Source organism: Anolis carolinensis, chromosome 6 (assembly GCF_035594765.1).
Source record: "Anolis carolinensis isolate JA03-04 chromosome 6, rAnoCar3.1.pri, whole genome shotgun sequence".
NCBI lineage: Eukaryota > Metazoa > Chordata > Lepidosauria > Squamata > Dactyloidae > Anolis > Anolis carolinensis.
This window is the reverse complement of record NC_085846.1, coordinates 92,947,085-92,968,562: the sequence shown is the minus strand read 5'-3', so window position 1 is coordinate 92,968,562 and position 21,478 is coordinate 92,947,085. Positions and strand designations below refer to the sequence as shown.

At 38.8% G+C, this 21,478-nt stretch overlaps 1 protein-coding gene across 1 annotated transcript in view; it reads left to right on the top strand.

Annotated features, from left to right (window-relative positions):
* Positions 1-3,381, top strand: part of vps50 (VPS50 subunit of EARP/GARPII complex) — a 69,672-nt gene extending 66,291 nt beyond the window's left edge. Inside the window, exons 27-28 of the mRNA XM_003222108.4 lie at positions 319-508; positions 2,642-3,381. Of these exons, the coding sequence (XP_003222156.1) occupies positions 319-508; positions 2,642-2,761 (310 nt within the window). The 3' untranslated portion in view covers positions 2,762-3,381. The remainder of the gene's footprint in view (positions 1-318; positions 509-2,641) is intronic.
* The last annotated feature ends 18,097 nt before the right edge of the window (positions 3,382-21,478 follow it).

The following is a 21,478-nucleotide window of genomic DNA, read 5'->3' as shown; positions in this document are numbered from 1 at the left end:
CACAGTTATAGCACTGTGGTTCCTTTTTAATTGCCGTGGTAACATCATATGGAGTCCTGGGGGTTTCCAGTTTTGGGAGACACTCAAGCTCTCGAACTGCAAATGTATTAATATTGATAGACAGCCATGGGATTCTGTCCAAATTATGCAACAACAATAATGCCACCTCCAGAAGCTTGGTCTTTCCTGTTCCCAACCATTTTACTAGAGTTACTTGGTATTGTAATTGAATTCTACATTGGATTATCTATAAAGATTGGAATAATGTTATTCCCATGCAACTATGAGCATTTACTTATCTGTTGCTTCTCTGTTTAGTTATGCAAATGTCAAGAAATGTAGTAATGAGGGCCGTGCCTTGATGCAACTGGACTTCCAGCAATTTTTGATGAAGCTGGAGAAGCTCACAGATATTAGGCCCATTCCGGACAAGGAATTTGTTGAGACCTATATCAAAGCTTACTATTTGACTGAAAATGACATGGAACGCTGGATCAAGGAACACAGGGTAAGAACTGATTTAGTCTCATTAGGTGAAAATTGCGTTTTGGAAGGGGAGCAGGATGTGCTTGAAGCCAGTTGCAGTTTTTGTGTAAACCATCAAATACTTTCATTGAGAAGCAATATATCTTGTGTTGTCTTACGTTTTGATTCAGTTAGACCTTTTTAGAAATCCGGTTCTGTGAGATTAAAGAACTATTAAGACCCTGCTTTACTCTAGTACTTATTTCAGCACACTTCCCCATTTTTATAATAATTTTTATAGAAAGAAAAATCACAATACAACAATAATAAAAGGAGCAAACAAATGATAAAACGATACATTTTAAAGAAAAATGTACTCATCTACTTTCTAGCTCTTACAACTACAGTACAACTAAATATCTACTACAAATGGCAACACAAAAACATATAAAACACTCACACAAAATAAAACAAACCAATTCACAGATGTAGACACAAAACACAAACAAAAATGAATCTAAAGACTTATCATTCTCTGATGTTTTTTAAAATTCTAACTAGTTTGTTCCCTTTAAGAAATATTGTATAATCACATGTCTTTATGTAATACTACTAGTTCATAAATCTCACAATGTGCCCCCTATTACAACATATTAATCAATGCATCCCAGTTTCTCTTAAAGATGGACAATATTTTGCCTTTATCAGCCTAATAAATTTGTCCATCTCCGTTAGTTCACAAATCTTTGTCAGTATAATTATAAACTTCCAACTTCTTGTTCAATGTTGTGTGTGTAAAATCTTTTGAGTATATTCTGTAGCTGATAAATTCAATGAGAATGGTAGTGGGAGATGTTACACAACTATAGCTTAAGCTGTGGTACAGATGATATGGGGCTTTTTGTGTTCCATCAACAATGCAGCCAAACTACAGCGGAAACGTTGTGACTTTATGAGAGACTGTGGGTGGTAATTCTGGGAAGGACACTGTAAGCTACACAAAAAGAGCCCTGGAAATACGATGTGTTGCACGTGCCGGCACTGTGTTGAGCTTTTCTCACTCAGCAAGACATCTGTGGCACATTGTGTGAGCAGACACACCAAAGGCCATCAATTAATCATTTGAGCAAAAAAAATTAAACTGTAAATTTTACTCCCTCTGCAGTTTTTTGTAAACCTTGGGTAGCAAAGCTAAATTGTCTCCAGAAGCATACATTCTTTCTCCTCCAAGGGCATCCACAAATCATGCTTCAGTCTCTTTTCTTTTTCCAGTGATCCTGTGCCAGAACCTGTATAGTTTGTTAGATGTGGGACTATTTTTGAACTATTTTTGTTCATCCCTCACTCTGTGACCATCATAACTTCTAAAGAGTCACTTTCTTCATGTGCAAGTTGGAGCTATGCATAGCTGCAGTTTTAAAACTCCCCAAAGATGCACTAAATTAGTAATTTTGGATTATTCTCAGTCTGGCTAGACATTTACTTGGAATGGGGTAAATCCATTTTGATAGTCTTCCCACCCTTCTCTCTTACCCAGGAGAACATTGAAAACTTTAGCTCTGTTAAATAATCATTCAAACATTCTGGCAGTGTCAAAGGAAGAGTGAGTTCTGTTTAAATAGGCAGCTACATCCTGGCAGAGTTGAGTTTTTTTATAGTATTCTACACTTAAACTTGTTTTTTTAATGTATTGATTAAAATGTGCATTTCATTTGATAGAATACAACATTGCTAGTTACTTCTCAAATCCTTTTAGGTCCTCCTATATTGGAAATGTGAGCAGAAGCAATATAAACAGATTTGTTTAAATAAATCTTTTTTTAAAAGTATCTGGCTTTTTAGCTTCTTTTGGTCTTAGCCAGTATCACATATTTTCCTCCAAAGAATGGAAAATAAATTTTAAGTGCCTTAAGATGTTTAAACATTCATGGAATTCCGTCTAGCGCTTGACTAAAATTGTAACAATTTTTCCATTATAATCCATTGGGTTTGTAGCAAAACACCCTTCTAAGCTTCAAAGCCACAAATAGTATTCACCCATAGCTTTTTCAAAAAGTTACTGATTCTGTCCTTGATTAGAAACTTATTTGTTTTATCCAAATACAAGTACTGTTTTTTATGGACGGTTTTATTCTATTTCCTTGAAACTAAACTCATGATTTGCTTTTTTGGCCAGGAATATTCCACCAAGCAACTGACTAATCTGGTGAATGTTTGTCTGGGAACCCACATCAACAAAAAAGCAAAGCAGAAACTGTTAGCAGCTATTGATGACATAGATCGGCCTAAAAGATAATTGGAGAAAGCTTTTACTCTTTTTGAATTGCTGACCATGTGAAGAAATCTCTCATGGACTATTGATGGGGTTTCATTAAGTGTGTGTCTTTTTCTTATTGGCTTCAAAGACACTTTGAATCAGTGTGTGGTCTTTTCAAATACATTTTTTATAATTTAAAATTTGCAGAAATTTTCATTTTTTCCTTTTGTTGTCAGGAAGACACTATTCAGGACTGTATATTTTCCTTAATTGTGTATGATACTATATATATATATCTGTATGTATGTATACATGCTAACTACAAATAGAAAAGAACAGGCGGAAGTAATATATTTAGTTTATGGTTTTATGTTTTGTTTTACTTTGTCTTTTGTAAAGGGACTACTAATGTGGTAGATCTCCTTTCCATGCTCAGAAGAAGGTTATGAATTCATATAAAGAGAAGAACCTTGTACAGAGTCCTCAGATTATGAACTGTGCATGTCCTTTAAGAGTATGCATCAGGAAGATAATACTGTAATGTTGAAGCTCATCACCCTTTTATGTACTTTTAACTGTGAGTTCATTTCAGAATTTATTCTGTCTTGTCAAAGGAACTGGATACCAATTATGAAAAAGGAAATAAATACTGTACACTATTTGATGGTCATATAGATCTCTTTCTGGTAGCTAGTACTATATCTCATGGCAGGCCTCTATGGTATATACACAAATTGAACAAGATGCTAAAGTTCTCCTTGTAAATTGGTTTGTCGACAGTGGATCCAATCTTGACTGGTAGCTGTGCACAAAATCGTTTTCTTCAGAAAATGTCTTTCTAACAGAATTCTTCTGTTCTGACTTCCATCTTCATAACTTCTAGAATTAGCACATAAGATAATGAAGTGCACTGAACTAACTCATCACATGAACATAAAATCCCAGCTGAAAATCTTTCAGCTTTGGCAGTGGACATAGATAAAGCTATAGTTGTGTGGCCAGGTGTAAAAAGGAAAACGGTTCTTGTGCCTTTGATAATTACTCAGGTGAGAAAAGCTCAGTAGCAGTACTTACTTAATTAGGCGATCCCTCGTTGTCTGAGTATGATGGCCTTCCAAGTTCTTGGAAAATGCCTGTGCATGTTTTTTTTAAATGTGTGGAGGTCAGTGCACAGCCGATCAACACACAGTCTTCACAGAGTGAGGGTCCCAACCAGTGGCGGGGTTAACACAAAGACGGTGGTTTCTCAATCTGTTGCAGCCTTCACAGCCATTATAACATCTACCATGTTATCTTCCACCTGATCAGTCGTTGAGGTCTTTGGACTGTGCTCAGTCTGAAACCTCCTCTACGTGCCCCCTCCCCCCGAAGCGCATGACTCCAGTGGTTATGCCCACAGGTTCATTGGAACATGCACGCCCCCTCACCACGACAAGGTGACAATGATAAGCTGTATTTCAGGGATCCTCAAACTTTTTAAACAAGAGGTTGGTGTGGGGCCAGACTATAGTTTGGAAAAAAACATGAATGAATTCCTATGCGCACTTCACATATCTTATTTGTAGTGCAAAAAAAAAAAAAAACCATGAAAGAACAATACAATGAAGAATAAGTTTAACCAACATAAACTTAACAGTATTTAAATGGGAAGTGTGAGCCTCCTTTTGGCTGGTGAGATAGTCAAGTTAATTAGGATTCTTGTTGTGTGCCTTCATGTTGTTTTGGACTTAGGGCAACCCAAAGTTTAAGGATTAGTGTGGGGTGGGGTGGGTAAATGATCTTGGAGGGCCTCATCTGGCCTTAGTTTGGGGATCCCTAACTTATAGCCATGGCATCCTTGCTTGAACGAATTCACTTGGAACACAGTCTTCCTATTTTCCTTCTGCCTTCCATTTTACAGAGCATGATAATCTTTCCTTAAAAAGTCATGGGATTTTAAGATTTAATCAAAACAGCAGCAATATTTGATTATAATGGCAGTGAAGGCAATATGTTCACTTAAGGAGGAAGCCCATTTAGGATGCTGGAAAAGTTCCCTCTCCTCCAAAAAATCTTGATTTAACATTAGTACCTACCCTACATGTTATTTATAGCAACCCTGCCAATTGAAAGAAGCCAAAAGGGTGGAACAAGCTAGGTCAATATAGACGGCATTTTCAAACACTGGGTGCCATGCTGAACAACACTGTTTTTGCCTGAAACTTAAAAAAGATGAAGCCACCATAGCCTTCTTGAGTAGGGAGTTCCATAGCTGACGTGCTGCTACAGAGAAATCCCTATTAAAAATACCCAATGTATTGTTGCAAACACCAATACCCTTCAAGGTATGGGATTATTGAAAAGAATATATAAACTAGCATAAAATAAACCAACTGGGCATCTGCTGTTCCATCTCAGTCATCAAATATGGTGATAGGCTCCAGGGCTGTTAGAATTGATGAATTGTATAAAGAAGTCTGGAGAATGGCATTGAATAATAAACTAAGAGAATGGCGTTGAATTTAAAAGTAAAGAAGGGACTATGGGGAAAAGACTGAAAATACTTGGAGAAGATTTTTAGAAAAATATTGGAAAAGAGGATGGGAATTTATCTCCCCATGAAGAACTGAATTTTTGGTGGGAATTTAGAAGAGATGGCGCTGGAGAAGGGGAGCACAGGGGTGAAAGAAAATAAAAAGGGGGAGAGCAAAATGTATAGTTATAAGAATTGTGAACTTATGTTTCATATAAATGTCTATACAATTGTTAAATAAAAAAAGTTAGTTTTGAGGAAAGAGCTTTTATTACATTAAATCATACTTTCTAAACTGAAAAAAAGAATTGTAATTTGTATCTGGACCTAAAAAATAATACGTCCCATTATGTCTTTGTGCTAATTGAGATGCACCATGTAATCATGTTGAATCAAAAGAAAAGATGCCTACAATGTTTAAATTGGTCTTATTTCCGAGTTTACAGTGATTAAGGTTGAAAACCTAACGTGAGTTGAAGCATTGTAAAATAATTAGCCACATATGGTGGAACAGTAGCCTCCAATATTGCCTATCAGATGAATTAGCCTATAATTCTCAAATTCTGGGCACCAAATTGGAGAAAGAGGTCTCGAAACATCACAGACATTGATTTTGAGCAGATATACACTAGCTTCCATGCTTCCATTGGTGATATGGAAATATTTGAAGTTGACAAACTATGTGCAGCAAAGTTGCCAGTAGAGATACTGTCATTTGACTTCAGGTTTCCTTGCCCTAGAATTCAACGGGCAAGTGACAAATGGGAATATCATTCTTTCTTGGCAAACTTGCTTCACAGACAAGATTGTTTTTGTCAGCTATAGCACATTTCACTCAGAACTGAAAGCTATAAAACAAAGGAAACAAATAATAGAAGTGAACTGTTTTAATCTAAAAAATAATGTCTGCTTTGACCTCTCTGGAGCATCCTACTCTGATAGTACTGAAAGTTAAAAGTGAAAGCTCTTATTCACAAAACTAAGTGATGGATTTTCAGTGTGTAAATATTTCAGTTACATTTGCCAATAAAACTACTGGGATGTACTGTTTTTATTTTGAAAGGTAGCAAAGACTGTTCCTCACACTGAGTAATTCTTAAATAATCCTTTTCCAAGCTGTAGCTGAACAAATTCATCCTCCATTCTGTTCATTTCAAGAAGGAAGTGCTGTGTTTTTCAATGATATTTATTTCAGTATAGTATGTGACTACCCTCAGGGTTTTGTTTAAAGACAGCCTTTATTAAACTTCTATGGGTGGGTGTATTTATGAGGCTACCTTATTTTTAATATTTCTCTAGTGGAAAACAGCAAAACTACCTTATTTCCAGAGATGTATTTTGATATAAGCAGGCAGATAATCACATGCTATATGAGAGGTTCATGAGATTACAATACACTTTTCACACACACACTCACACGTATTCAGAGATGAATTAGCAGTGATAACATTTGTATTATGTTTCTTAGTATCACCTTGTGCCTTTCTGTAAGAGAAATAAAAATCATGCAGCACGTGGACTCCTCTGTGGGCCTTAGAAGTTCTAGGTCCCCCCTCCACTTTTAGAGAAATATTTCAGGAATAAAATCTGGGGGGGGAGGGGTTGAATCCTTTATCAGCCCTGCCCCACACAACCATAAAAATATTGACCATAATTCATAAGAATATCGCTCCCAGAAAATTGGAAATATATGTCCTTCAGGATCAGGAGGCATTTGAAAGAGCTATCTGCTTCTCTGTATGTTCTTTTTTTTTAATGATCTTTATTGAGTATTTCACAAAGCATACATAGATATACGAACATGGTAAGTAAAAAAAACCCCCAAAAAACCCAGAGAAACAAAAACAATATTGGGGGATCTCCCCCTTCACCCCAGATTTCCTACTAATTCTACTTCTTACTTATGAAGTTCTCTACCTACAATCACCTCTTGTGAGGTAATAATTATACTCTGGGCTTTAATATAATGTATCACTGGGTAGAATGGGAGAGAGTGGAAGAAAAAGAGAGAAAGAGAGAAAAAAGGGCGGGGAGCAAGGGAGAAAAAAAAACGAGAAAAGGACAAGAAAAAAAAGAAAAGGAGGGGAAAGCGGAATTGGAGGGGGGATTTCCGCAGGAAACTAATATTTCCTTAATTTCTTCCTATTATATGATTAGCTCGCCCTTTATCGCTCTCCTGTTCATCCCCTTTACCATTTTTATCATTCGCGAAGAAGACTATTCGAAGCTAATCTGCCATTTATCCTGGAGATAGCTTATAACTGGAGTCCAGTCCGTCTTATATCTTTTATTCTGCTCTCGCAGCAGGAAAGTCAGAGAGTCCATATCCATATACTCTCTAAGTTTTATGATCCATTCTTCCACCGTCGGAATGTCTTTGGTGCACCATTTCTGGGCCACGAGAGTCCGCGCAGCTACCGTGATATAAAGTAAGATTATGTCCTCATTTCTTCCTAGTTCAAAATTGGTGATATTTAGCAAATAATATTCTGGTTTAAAGTCAAATTTAATTCTTAATATTTTTTGGGAATATCTGCTTCTCCGTATGTTCTCATGCCTAGTTTGCAGAGACTAGGGTAGCATAGGAGCTAAGACTTGGAAAGCAGACCTTCCTGCGTGTTGTGCCAAGATTGTAGAATTTCTTTCCCTGTGAGTTCCCTATGGCTCCTGTTCTTTCCCTCTCCATTTCTTGCCCAATTGGATAAAGCTACTTGTCCATATGGACAGATTATTTTTAAGTAGTAGACAAAGGATAGGTCATTACTGGGTTTTTCAACTTTGGCTACTGAGAGCTGTGGTCAAGCAACTTCAAGAGGACTGCACAATTCTGATCCTGTGATAGACCAACCGTGGGAAATTCTGGTCCAGGGGTTGGAGTATTGTTGTTAACTACAGTAGAGTCTCACTTATCCAACACTCGCTTATCCAACGTTCTGGATTATCCAAGGCATTTTTGTAGTCAATGTTTACAATACATTGTGATATTTTGCTGCTAAATTCGTAAATACAGTAATTACTACATAACATTAATGCGTATTGAACTACTTTTTCTGCCAAATTTGTTGTATAACCTGATGTTTTGGTGCTTAATTTGTAAAATCATAACCTAATTTGATGTTTAATAGGCTTTTCCTTTATGCCTCCTTATTATCCAACATATTTGCTTATCCAACATTCTGCCGGCCCGTTTATGTTGGATAAGTGAGACTCTACTGTATTAGCATCATGAATGAGACCTCCAAATAACACTACCCACTACAGCTCTGCTCAGGTCTTGCAACCCAACCCTTTAATACCTTCCAACATGCTGTGGTCCTTTCCTGAGTTTTGTATGGAATGGGGTGTATGCTAATTAAACAAAAATTAAGAAGACAAGAATTGTAAGATGAGTTGAGTTCTCAAAAACAGCAGAATAGGAGAATGCCCATCAATTTGGCCTCTGAGTAAGATCAGGGTCTAGGGGCAAAAGCGGGCAACTTGTGGCCCTCCAGATGTTGTATTTCAACTTCTACAAGCCCTACATAGCATAACCCATGGTGTGGGAGTCCAGCATTCAAAGATCTGGTTCTTTGCTTTTGTTCTATTCTATTTTGCTATTTCTTTCAGGTTTTTCACTGTTGGCTAGCTCAAAACAGAGCTGTGTCCCATTGCACTTGTTTTCTTTTTTATGTGTAGAAATACATCATCTTTTTAAATTGGTTTGACTGTGTTGTTGCTCCATGATCTTGAACTGTCGACCTCAGCTTGTGTGTTTAAATAAGCAGAATGTTAACAACTTCTGCCAAATGTCTTGGGAGATCTTTTCCCTTCAAACTACAAGAAACCATCAACAGAAAGATTCTTTTTTAATAATAATTTTTGGGCCCTTCGCCTCTGGACAGGCAGCAACGTTTCAAGCTGTTACCTGGCTTTTTCTTCAGGAACTGATTTATGTTTGTCTGAGCACTACAACATTTATTAGCTTTGTGGCAGCCAATGTATTTTGCAATAAAAGTGTGTGGACAGGAATTATATATAGTTTCTTTTTTGCACTTACACATGAAACATATGCTGATCAGATCATTCTGTGCCTTCAAGTAATTTCTAACTTGTGGTAAATCTAAGGCAAACCTATTGTGAGATCATTTTGGCAAGACAGGTTCTGACGAGGTTTTGCCTTTGCCTTTCTCTGAAAGTAAGAAACATGGCTTACTCAAGGTCATCAAATAGATTTCCATGGTCAAACAGGTATGAGCCCTGGTCCAGAGTCATAATCTGATACTCAAATGCCAAGCTGATTCAACTTGCTTGCAGTTTTGGGATGGTAGTGGCAAAATGTATATGAGGTCATGAGACTAAATTCATCTTTGTATAATGCGTTTCTGAAATCACTGATTTCTTTTTATTTTTTAAAAGTCTGTAAATATCTAGCTAGCTTCCCATAACAGTCAAGTACCAGAGGTGGGATAGACTATCTAATATGGCTACATCTGGATCAACTTGTGGATTTTCTTAAATAAATCTATAGTTTTCCATTGTCCCTGTAACTTATGGATTTCCTTTTAGCTCAATGATGCCATGACAAGTGACGTTACCAATTAAGACGTTTACCTCCTATATAATTCTTGTGGTATGTTTGAGATTTTCTAAGATGAGTGTCTTTGGTAGTTTAATTTAAGCAAGATGGAATTGTGGCAGCTGCTCATGGTGTTTAGACAAATAGGTTCAAAAATAGATCTAAGAACATTTTAACAACTTGATTTTTTAAAGCAAGAATTAACCTAGTGGCACTTTAAAGACATTTTACTTCTCATCAGCTATCATGGGCTACAGCCCATTTCATGATGTTCCCTCCTTGAACGAAGTGCAGTCTGCAAAAGCTGGTGACAAATAACACATTGTTAAGGTACCCCAAAATGATGTTTCCATTTGCACTGGTTAACACTGGTTATTTGTATTGGTAAATATACCAGAGGTGTGGTGGCTCTGTGTGTTTTATTTTATTCAGGACGTTTTTCTGTTATAAGGTCTGTCCAGTTCAAAGCTGGGTTAAAGGAGACCAGCATTGAAAAGAGAGAGCAGGGCTTTTGAAATTAGTCCACACAATCTTGACAGCAGATTGACAGAGACATACAGGTCAACTACCCGGTTATAGATTTCTCCATTAGGATGAAATCCACTGTATTTCTAATTAATGCTTATTTAAATTTACATCTCTATATAAAACTAGCATTTTAACATTTGTCCTCTTTTTTTGTCAGCATACATAAAGCCTATCAACTTGATTCATGTTGTGACCAGGGATCCATATAGATACCTTCAGCATATTCACAGTCTTGGCTGAAGGTATTTTCTTATTTTTCTCCCCCTTCAAATCAATTGTTTCAAGATAACATGCCTAGAAGTTATGTTTCTTCTTCACAGCTGACTGACATTCTAATTTTGGCATTTGTGTTTTATTTCATAATCTGATCTGATTCAATCGGCTACGTACTTGCTCTTTTTTAAGTCAATAGCTGAAATTGATTCAGATGCCCGCTCTTCATTGCATCTGGACTGACATCTATATTAGCAGCATCTTAAAGACGCAGATTATTTGCATTATGAAAAGTTTTTTTTTAGTCCTGATGAATCACTGTCATGGCTTCTTTATAAGGCTGGATGATACACCAACATGAAATTAGCCAATCCAGCTTAAAATTTGGAAGAAAAAGTAATTGAGAAGTAACAAGCATATTTTTGAGGATCATTGCTCATTTTGCTTATAGAAGACTGCATAATTATTGCATTTTTGTCTGTTATTTACTATGAATGGTTTAGTTGTCCTTAAACTTGTACAAACCACTGTATATAACTGTAGTGATAGGAAGATGGTAGATTCCATATGAGTGGGGTGGTAGATCAACTTCAGGCTTTGTTCCAGTTTTTAAAAGAACTGTGCAGAGAGTTAAGTCTAATCCTTAAAACAGATTCAGCACCTTAAATAGCTTCTTGAAAGTGAAATTAAACTAAATGTTAACTCACAAGGAAACTAACAAACAAGGAAACTGCCAGCTACTACGTATGATGGGGCATATCTTGAGTGCTTCATAGGAATAATATAAAAGAACAGAGTAAATATACAAATGGCATAACATGGATTGCATATCAAATAACAAGAGACTGTCCCATTTCCCTCTTAACAGGTTAATAAAATAATGTTTTTGGAAAAATATATTATTGCTTTCATTCAGTAATAATTCTGTCTTGCCAATTTGAATCTGGTTGGAAAGTTGCTTTCGTGTGTGCGTTTATGGGCCTTGTCTCCAGTCTCCGCTTCTCTCAAGAAATGTCAGTGATCTGAATTAGTATGTCCATTAGGAAGGACAGATTTTCATACTGCATAAACCTATGAAAATGACAAATTGACTTGAAGATGTAGGGAAAGTTAGGTTTAAAATTCTGCCATGTCATTACAGTGTTCCCAGAGGCATATAATCTGAAGTCTGAGAAAACTCATTTTTGTTGTTGTGGCCCAAAATATACATTAACTCTGTGTGTGTGTGTGTGTGTGTGTGTGTGTGTGTGTGTGTGTGTGTGTGTGTGTGTGTGTGTGTGAGAGAGAGAGAGAGAGAGAGAGATCTATTACAATTTGCTTTCTTCTACATGATAGTGATATCGACCCCTGTGTACATGTACATGTGGATACATCCATCATAATCATGGAATTGAAAGAGACCACAAAGGCCATCCAGTCCAAACCCTTTCCATGCAAGAACAAACAATCAAAGCAGTCTTAGCAGATTAGCCATCTAGCCTGTGCTTCTAAACCTTCTAAGAAGGAGATTCCACCATGCTTCAAGGCAGCATATCCCATTGCCAAACTGCTCTTACCATCAGGAAGTTCTTCCTAATGTTTAGGAAGTCTTTTCTTACCTGCAATTTGAATCCATTGCTCCATGCCCTAGTCTCCAGAGTAACAGAAAACCAACTTTCACCCCTCATCAATGTGATATTCTTTCAGATTTTAAAGCACAGCTATAATGTCCCTTCTCAGCCTTCTTTTCTCCCAGCTAAATATACCCAGCTCCCTCTGCTGTTATCCATAGGGCTTGGTTTCCAGACCTTTGATCATTTGGGTCACCCTTTTCTGGACACATTAGAATCATAGAATCATAGAATAGTAGAGTTGGAAGAGACCTCAAGGGCCATCTAGTCCAACCCCCCGCTAAGAAGCAGGAAATCGCATTCAAAGCACCCCCGACAGATGGCCATCCAGCCTCTGCTTAAAAGCTTCCAAAGAAGGAGCCTCCACCACATTCCGGGGGAGAGAGTTCCACTGCCGAACAGCCCTCACAGTGAGGAAGTTCTTCCTGATGTTCAGGTGGAATCTCCTTTCCTGTAGTTTGAAGCCATTGTTCCGTGTCCTAGTCTGCAGGGCAGCAGAAAATAAGCTTGCTCCCTCCTCCCTATGACTTCCCCTCACATATTTGTACATGGCTATCATGTCTCCTCTCAGCCTTCTCTTCTGCAGGCTAAACATGCCCAGCTCTTTAAGCCTCTCCTCATAGGGCTTGTTCTCCAGACCCTTAATCATTTTAGTCGCCCTCCTCTGGGCGCTTTCCAGCTTGTCAGCATCTCCCTTCATCTGCGGTGCCCAAAACTGGACACAGTATTCCAGGTGTGGTCTGACCAAGGCAGAATAGAGGGGGAGCATGACTTCCCTGGATCTAGACGTTATTCCCCTATTGATGCAGGCCAAAATCCCATTGGCTTTTTTAGCTGCCGCATCACATTGTAGGCTCATGTTTAACTTGTTGTCCACATTCCAACTTGTCAATATTTTTCTTGAATTGTGGTGCCCAGAACTGGACACAGTATTCCAGGTGAGGTCTGACCAACGCAGAATAGAGTATTATGACTTCCCTCAGTCTTGACACTATACTCCAATATTGCCTTCTGCACAATCCACCCTTTAGGACACTTAGGTACTCTGGGGGATGCTTACTCCAAGCAGCCAAATTCCAATGGCAACCGTCACTCAGAGGACCTGCCAGAAAAGATCTGACAGCTAAATGAGCTGTTGAAATTTTAAGACCAAGTTGACCAAGCTCTTTAATCTGTTACGGACATTTTGGATTTTGCTCCTATTCTCTGGGATACTATCTATCCCTCCCAATTTGGTGTCATCTGCAAATTTGATAAGTATGTCTTATATCATTGGTTCTCAACCTGTGGGTCCCCGGGTGTTTTGGCCTACAACTCCCAGAAATCCCAGCCAGTTTACCAGGTGTTAGGATTTCAGAAAGTCGAGGGCCAAAACATCTGGGGACCCACAGGTTGAAAACCACTGTCTTATATAAATGTGATTATTTTTTCATTCTTAGTGCGCACACCCAAATCTAGCCATCTTGTTTCTTCTTAATGTTATACAGTAGAGTCTCACTAATCCAAGCCTCGCTTATCCAAGCCTCTGGATAATCCAAGCCATTTTTGTAGTCAATGTTTCCAATATATCGTGATATTTTGGTGCTAAATTCGTAAATACAGTAATTACTACATAGCATTAATGTTTTAATGAACTACTTTTTCTGTCAAATTTGTTGTATAACATGATATTTTGGTGCTTAATTTGTAAAATCATAACCTATTTTGATGTTTAATAGGCTTTTCCTTAATCTCTCCTCATTATCCAACATATTTGCTTATCCAACGTTCTGCCGGCCCGTTTATGTTGGATAAGTGAGACTCTACTGTACTTCTATGTTATACTCCTATCTTAATATAGAAGGTGTTTCTTTGGAGAGATTAAAATGTGCAGACACCAGCTGTGTTGGACTACAACTCACATTATCCCCTAGCTTGCCTGGCCAGTAGCTACGTTGGCAGGGAAAGATGGGACTAACATCCCCATCAACAGCATCACTTGTATCCTACCTTTTCATCTTTTTTTCCAGCTTTGTAGTCAAGGCAACTTACAACAGCTCAAAACTGATAACATGAAAAAGTTAAACATGTAATCAAAATATAAAACAAATCAAAACCTATTAAAACATAACCCACAGTCCAACATATCTGGAGGTCAGGTGGTTGGGGAAAGCTGCTCTATGAGATGAAATTCTTTGGAACACATAGCATTATTGTTATTTTATTAAGGTATGTGAATGCCTCCTTCCCACCCTGAAAGATCAGTTATATTCTTATTTTTCTTATCTCAGTGTTCACCCCCACCCCCAGAATTAGATTTCTTTTCCTTCTTCTCACCTTTCTTTTTCTCACAACATTTCATTTTACTATCATTTTCTTTCTCTCATCCACCTGCTTTCTTTTGATTTGCTTCATTGATTTTTTGTGTGTCATGGCTGAATAATGGAGATTACTTTGGTTTAAACACAATGCTCTGTGCACGTAGAGATGTTCCAGCTGTAAGACAGAGGACAGAATACCTTTCTTTTTCACAGCTCACATATCCTCAAAGCCTTTTGTACCTAAATGATTTTATATAACTCCTGCTATTCCTCCCCCTTCCCCTTTATCTCTTGGAAAAGTTCATGGAAGACATGTTCTGTGGCTGAAGGAACATGTTCTCTTTCTTGACAGCATTGCATGCAAAGTGTCGTTTCAAAAAGAAACCTTTGCTAAGGCTGTACTTTAAGGAATTCCAGACAAAACTTTCTAGTGAATGTACTATGATTTGCTTTAATCTTGCCATTTTGTCTGGATTTTCTTTCAGTAAGGAATAGAGCTTGGAAAACTTATTTTTAACTACAATTCCCAGAATACCCATTGGCCCTCCTGGTTGAATGTTTTTGGAAGCTATAGTCAAAAATGCAAATTTTAAAATTCTGGTAAGAAGGCATTGACAGGTAGAATCTTTCAAGCATGTGCCAGATTCCTTCCTTCCTTCCTTCCTTCCTTCCTTCCTTCCTTCCTTCCTTCCTTCCTTCCTTCCTTCCTTCCTTCCTTCCTTCCTTCCTTCCTTCCTTCCTTCCTTCCTTTTTTTTGGTATTACATAATACTGGATCTCTCTCTTCCATTTAGCAGGAAAAGCTAGTGAATTTACTTTAGTATATTCAAAAGTATTTATAGCTTCATGAAATGTACAGGTGTCAGTCAAAAAACTGTAACTGCTTCTGGCCCGTGCTCATGTTAATATTATATAGTAATTGAGACGAGATTGTGCCAGTATCCAGGTGGCACGTAGGACAGGTGCATCTTAAATTTCCCAAAAAATACAGGGAATAGGGGTGTGTGGAGACAGCAGGGGTTAAGCTTGCCAAGGTTTATGGGAACAGCCTCAAGACCCTAAGCCATTGCCCAGTACTGTCCACTGTCCTCGCTCAAGTAGGACATCATGTGACCATGCTACTTCTGAGGCACCTGTATTAACATCATCTGGCATCCTATTCAGCAGTTTTGAGATTATAAAGTGGACCTACGATCTTGTAACTCTGAGGACTTATGTTTATGGATATGAACTATCAGATGTGATCCCAAAACACAAGCTTTTAATGTGGCAGTGTCTCAACCAATGGGTTTCAGAGAATCTACAGATAGCACACTCACAAATGATGTCTCCCAGTTTTGGCACACTTTGAGGGTTTGTTGCAGGAGTTGCGGGGTGTCTGTTCTTGATGCAATGCAGACATCACTTCCCAACCCTTGATTTGCAGTGTCCCAAAAACCCTTTGGTTGTGGCTTAATGGTATGGAACCATGGGAGTTGATGTTTTACAAGGCTTTTAGCTTTCCTTGATAAAGAGTGCTGGTGTTTCATGAAAATACATATCCCAATATTCAATACCATTGAGCCATGCAGTTAAAATGGTACCGCACTGCGTTAATTCTAAAGTGTAGAGCCAGATTCACTCTGATGTAAATAGCAGGACTTTTTTTTCGTGTCAGGAGCAACTTGAGTCACTTCTGGTGTGAGAGAATTGGCTGTTGCCCAGGGGACGCCCAGATGTTTTGATGTTTTTATTATCCTTGTTTGAGGCTTCTCTCATGTCCCCGCATGGAGCTGGAGCTGATAGAGGGAGCTCATCCACACTCTCCCCGGGTGAGATTCGAACCTGGCAGCCTTCAGGTCAGCAACCCAACCTTCAAGTCACGAGGCTTTAGTCCACTACACCACTGGAGGCTCCTAATAACAGGACTGAAGAGGGAGGAAGAAGATTCAGCCCCCATATCTGTGGATTCTGCATTCATAATTTCAACCTTTCACAGTAAACACATATATATGTACAGGGACAGTCCCTAGTTACAAACATCCAACTTACAAACTATTTACAGTTAAGAACAGGGATCGTGAGAGAAATTGATTTATTTATTTACTGTATTTATATACCACTTTTCTCACCCCAGGGGGACTCAAAGCGGGTTACAACATACGAATGGCAAAATTCAATGCCTAACATACATATAAAAGCAAATCATAAAATCTAAATAAGAAATATATACTGTAACTATGCATTAAAATCTACATATAGGAAGGGAAATTCACTCCTGAAAGAGTTATCAGGGGGGGAAAGGTGGCTCCATTGAAGCTTTATCATCAAACCTTGTTTCCACAACAAGCAATTTTTAAATATCCAATTATCACAGAGACAGAAAGTGAGGTGAAATCTGAACAGGAGCACAGACAGCAAAACAAACACCACAGAAATGTTAGCCCTTCCTTAAGCTATCCAAAGCTAAAGAATATATCTATTTGGCTGGAGTTAGACTTTCAAAATGTGCCTGTTTCGACTCACAAACTTGGGGATTACCTGCATATGTGTGTTTATGTATACATACATACATACATACATATTGTATGTATATAAATTCTCCTAAAGACAGCCCTTAATTTTGCCATTTTACATGAGAGACAGCATTTACTATACCATTGTATATAATGAGACTTCAGTTTCCGTGGATGCTGGTTTCCATGGAGGATTCTAGAACTTAGCAGATACTGTACCAAGGGCCCACTGGAAACTGCCTTGAGTTCGTTTGAGGGAAAGTGGAAAAAATAAAACTGTACCCTTTTGTATTTTTGGAAGCAAGTGCTCATTATATGTTGCTGGGGGAGGTTGATCAAATATTTTAACAAGATTAATTATTAGTACTTTCTCAGCATGGAAAGCAAATCCTTAAAGGATTATTGTGAAACTCTGCAGGAAACACAAATTAGGACTCTAAAAGGAAACAAAATGCTGCTGCCTATGTAAAGATTTCTCAGCTGCACAGTGGGCAATCTAGATGCTAAAACACACTTGTCAAACTGCAGATAAGATTTGTTGCTAATTGCCATCAAATCAGTTTCAGCTTATGGTATTTATTTATCATGCCAGAAGCGAACCAGGGGTAAAATTGTAATGTATTTAAAAACACAAAGTTTAAAAACTTGGCATTATACTAAATGTCCTTTGACCAGTAGCTGGTCACTTGGAGTGCCTCTGGTGTTCCTATTAGAAGGTCCTCCATTGTTGCATGTGTCAGGGCTCAGATTGCATTGTAATAGATGGTTTGTGGTTTGCTCTTCACACTCACATGTCATGGACTCTACTTTGTGGTCCCATTTCTTAAGGTTGGCTCTGCATCTCGTGGTGCCAGAGCGCAGTCTATTCAGTGTCTTCCAAGTTGCCCAGTCTTCTGTGTGCCCAGGAAGGAGTCTCTCATTTGGTAACAGCTATGGCTTGAGGTTCCAGGTTTTAGCCTGCCACCTTTGGACTCTCGCTTGCTGAGGTGTTCCTGTGAGTATCTCTGTAGGTCTTAGAAAAACTATTTCTTGATTTAAGGCACTGGCGTGCTGGCTAATACCTGAACCATTTCTTGATTTAAGGCACTGGCGTGCTGGCTAATACACTGGTGTGCTGGCTAATACCTGGATGGGTCAGAGATGTCACTGCCTTGGTCCTTTCATTATTGGCTGCTACTTCCCGGTGGATGTCAGGTGGTGCAATGCTAAATAGTATAAATTCTCCAGTGGTATGGGGCGTAGGCATTCTGTGGTAATGCGGCATGTCTCATTAAGAGCCACATCCACTGTTTTAACATGGTGAGATGTGTTCCTGGGCACGAGTACTCAGCAGCAGAGTAGCAAAGCGCAAGGGCAGATGTCTTCACTGTGTCTGATCGTGATATCTAGATTGTGCCAGTCAGCTTTCGTATGACATTATTTCTAGTGCCCACTTTTTGCTTGATAATCAAGCAGTGCTCCTTGTAAGTTCAAGAACAGTTCAGGATAACTCTCAAGTATGTTGGTGTGCTGTAATGCTCCAGTGGGATTCCTTCTCAGATAATTCTCAGAGCTCAAGATGCTTGTCTGTTCTTAAGGTGAAAACCACATCTCTAGATGGATTAGGAATCAGCTCATTTCCCTTGTAATGGGCAGTGTGAGCACCTAAAGCTTCAGAGAGCTTATTTTCAACCATTTCAAAGCTCCCTGCTTGGGCGGTGATGGCACATTTGTCAGCATAGATGAAACTCTGTCCTTTCTGGCAATGGCTGATCATTTATGTAAAGGTTAAACATTGATGGAACAAGCATGTTCCCCTGAGGGAGGCCGTTCTTCTGTTTTTGCCATCTGCTTCTCTGACCCTGGAAGTCAGCAAAAAAGCTCCTGTTTTGTACCAGATTTCCTATGAAGCGGGTTAGGTGCTCATCCTTTGTGATGTTATACGTTTTTTTCTCAGGATAAGGTGATGATTTACAGTGTCATAAGCTGCTAACAGGTCTATGAAGATAGCGCCTGTAATCTGCTGCCTTTCAAAACCATTTTCTATGTGCTGAATCACGTTCAACACTTGTGATGTGCAGCTTTCGCCTTTCCTGAAGCCAGCTTGCTGTGGAATCATACGTGAGTCTATTTTTTCCATAATTCTATGCAAAATAAATCACTTATGGTGGCCCTATGAATGGGAGACCTCCAAACTACTGTATTATTAACCACCTTGCTCATGTTTTGCAAACTCAGGTCGGTGAAGTCTTTGATTGATTCTACCTGCTTGTAATGCAGTCTTCCTCTTTTCCTACTGCCTTCTAACTTACCAAGCATTGTGTTGTCGAAGGCTTTCATGGCCAGAATCATTGGGTTCTTGTGAGTTTTCCGGGCTGTATGGCTGTGTTCAGACATGGCCATACAGTCAGGAAAACTTACCAAGCATTTTCACCTTTCCTAATGAGTCATGTTGAGAGAGTCCAAGGATATAGTAGTAAAAATTCTGAAATAACAAAGGGGCCCTTGGGAGAACTAATTTCTTATCTTTTCTGCTACCTGCATAGTAACACTAGCCATGCATTTCCCATATAAGGTAATGGTCTGCACATTCTTATCATGGTATACCCTGGAGCGAAAGTTAGGAAAAACAAACCTTATTTGTTGGTATAACATTCCAAAAGCAAAGGTATAAAAGCTGGGAGCTACTTCCACCCAGGCACATAGAGGTATTTCCAAAATATCCCCCCCCCCCCCCCCCCCGTGTCCCAGCTGGAATAAAGTCTGCCTTTTCTTAACTCAAAAAGGAAGATCTCTGGAGGGATCATTTGGGAATAAGCACCCAAATAATGTCTTTTGATGATATGTCCAATGTTTGGTCGTCTTGGCTTCTAGGGAGAGTTCAGGCATAATCTTAACCAAGACTCATTTATTTGTCTTTCTTGCAATCTGTGCTATCTGAAGAACTCTCTTCTAGTAGCACATTTCATATAAGTCCCTTCCTATCAGCTTTCTCCACTATCCAGCTTCACAACCATACATGGAAACTAGAAATATTATGGCATGGACAATCCTTACCTTGGTATTCATCTTGACACTTCAGGGTCATGTCTAGTTCCTTCATAGCTAACTTTCCAAATCTAAACATTGTTCTGTTTTCTTGACTACAGTCTCCATTTTGATAGGTAAGGTAAAGGTTTCCCCTGACGTTAAGTCCAGTCGTGTCCGACTCTGGGGGTTGGTGTTCATCTCCATTTCTAAGCCGAAGAGCCGGTGCTGTCCGTAGACACCTCCAAGGTCATGTGGCTGGCATGACTGCATGGAGCGCCATTACTTTCCTGCCGGAGCAGTACCTATTGATCTACTCAACATTTGCATGTTTTCGAACTGCTAGGTTGGCAGAAGCTGGAGCTAACAGTGGGTGCTCATTCTGCTCCCCAGATTTGAACCTGCGACCTTTTGGTCCACAAGTTCAGCAGCTCAGCACTTTAACACACTGTGCTGCGTGTGGCTCCTCATTTTGATAGATAACTGCAACTTAATAAGTCATAGCCTGTACCTTTCCCTTGATGACAAAGGTGCACTTACATTGTAGGATTAATAAAGTTTGATACCACTTGGCTCAATGTCACAGAATCTTTGCAGGTTTAGTTTTACAAGGGCTGTAGCCTTCTCTGCCAAAGAGTTTTGGTGCTTTATCAAACTACAATTCTCAAAATTCCATAGCATTGAACCATGACAAAGTGGTGTCAAACTGCATTAATTCTACAGTATAGATGCATTCTATGATAATTTTGCCAGTGCTGTCATGTTTAGTTTCACATTTTATCTACTTCCCAACCCCTTGTTAGGCTACATATCTGGTTTTTTTTTTTTTTGGACAAAGTTCAACCCCACAGAAAAGACTGACCAATGAGCCTGGAAAACTCACAATGAGAGAAACATATGATGTGGGATCATGAAAAAAATCAACATTTAGAAGGCCATGGGTTTTTTTTTAGTCCCGGATTTATATGTGGTGCCAAGGCAATGGGACTGGCTAGGGTAATACAAACAAGGCTGGACAAAGACCCATTTGCTATTCTACAGACAATAAGTTCAAATATAACTTCTTTTTAAAAAGCTCAACTATGTTTACAAGTTGTTCATTAGTTCCTGCTGTGAATCACTCCCACCCTATATACCCCAGTAATGCCTTTATCTGTCCCATCTGTTCCAAAAAACCCCAAGAGTACAGTTAAGTAAACCTGTAAAAAGAAAGTCATGCTCTTAAAGTTTAGGTGCCATGGCCGTGATTAAGACTATACTCGCTTACTCTGTGACTGGAGATCAAATTATTATGAAACCGAACTGCCTTCATCTGTGCTCTTGGAAAATAAATGTGGAAAAGGTAAATCTTTTCAAAATCATGGTATGAAGAAAGCTGCCCTGATTCAGATATTTTGTTGGGTTGCAGGTGCTCCAATCGGCACAGTTAAGATTCTTCACCCATAATGACTCCTATATTCATTGCTTGAGGTGGCAGATTGGGACATGCATCTGCTGCCTCATTGTGTGCACAGATTCGCTCCTTTCATTAAAACCAA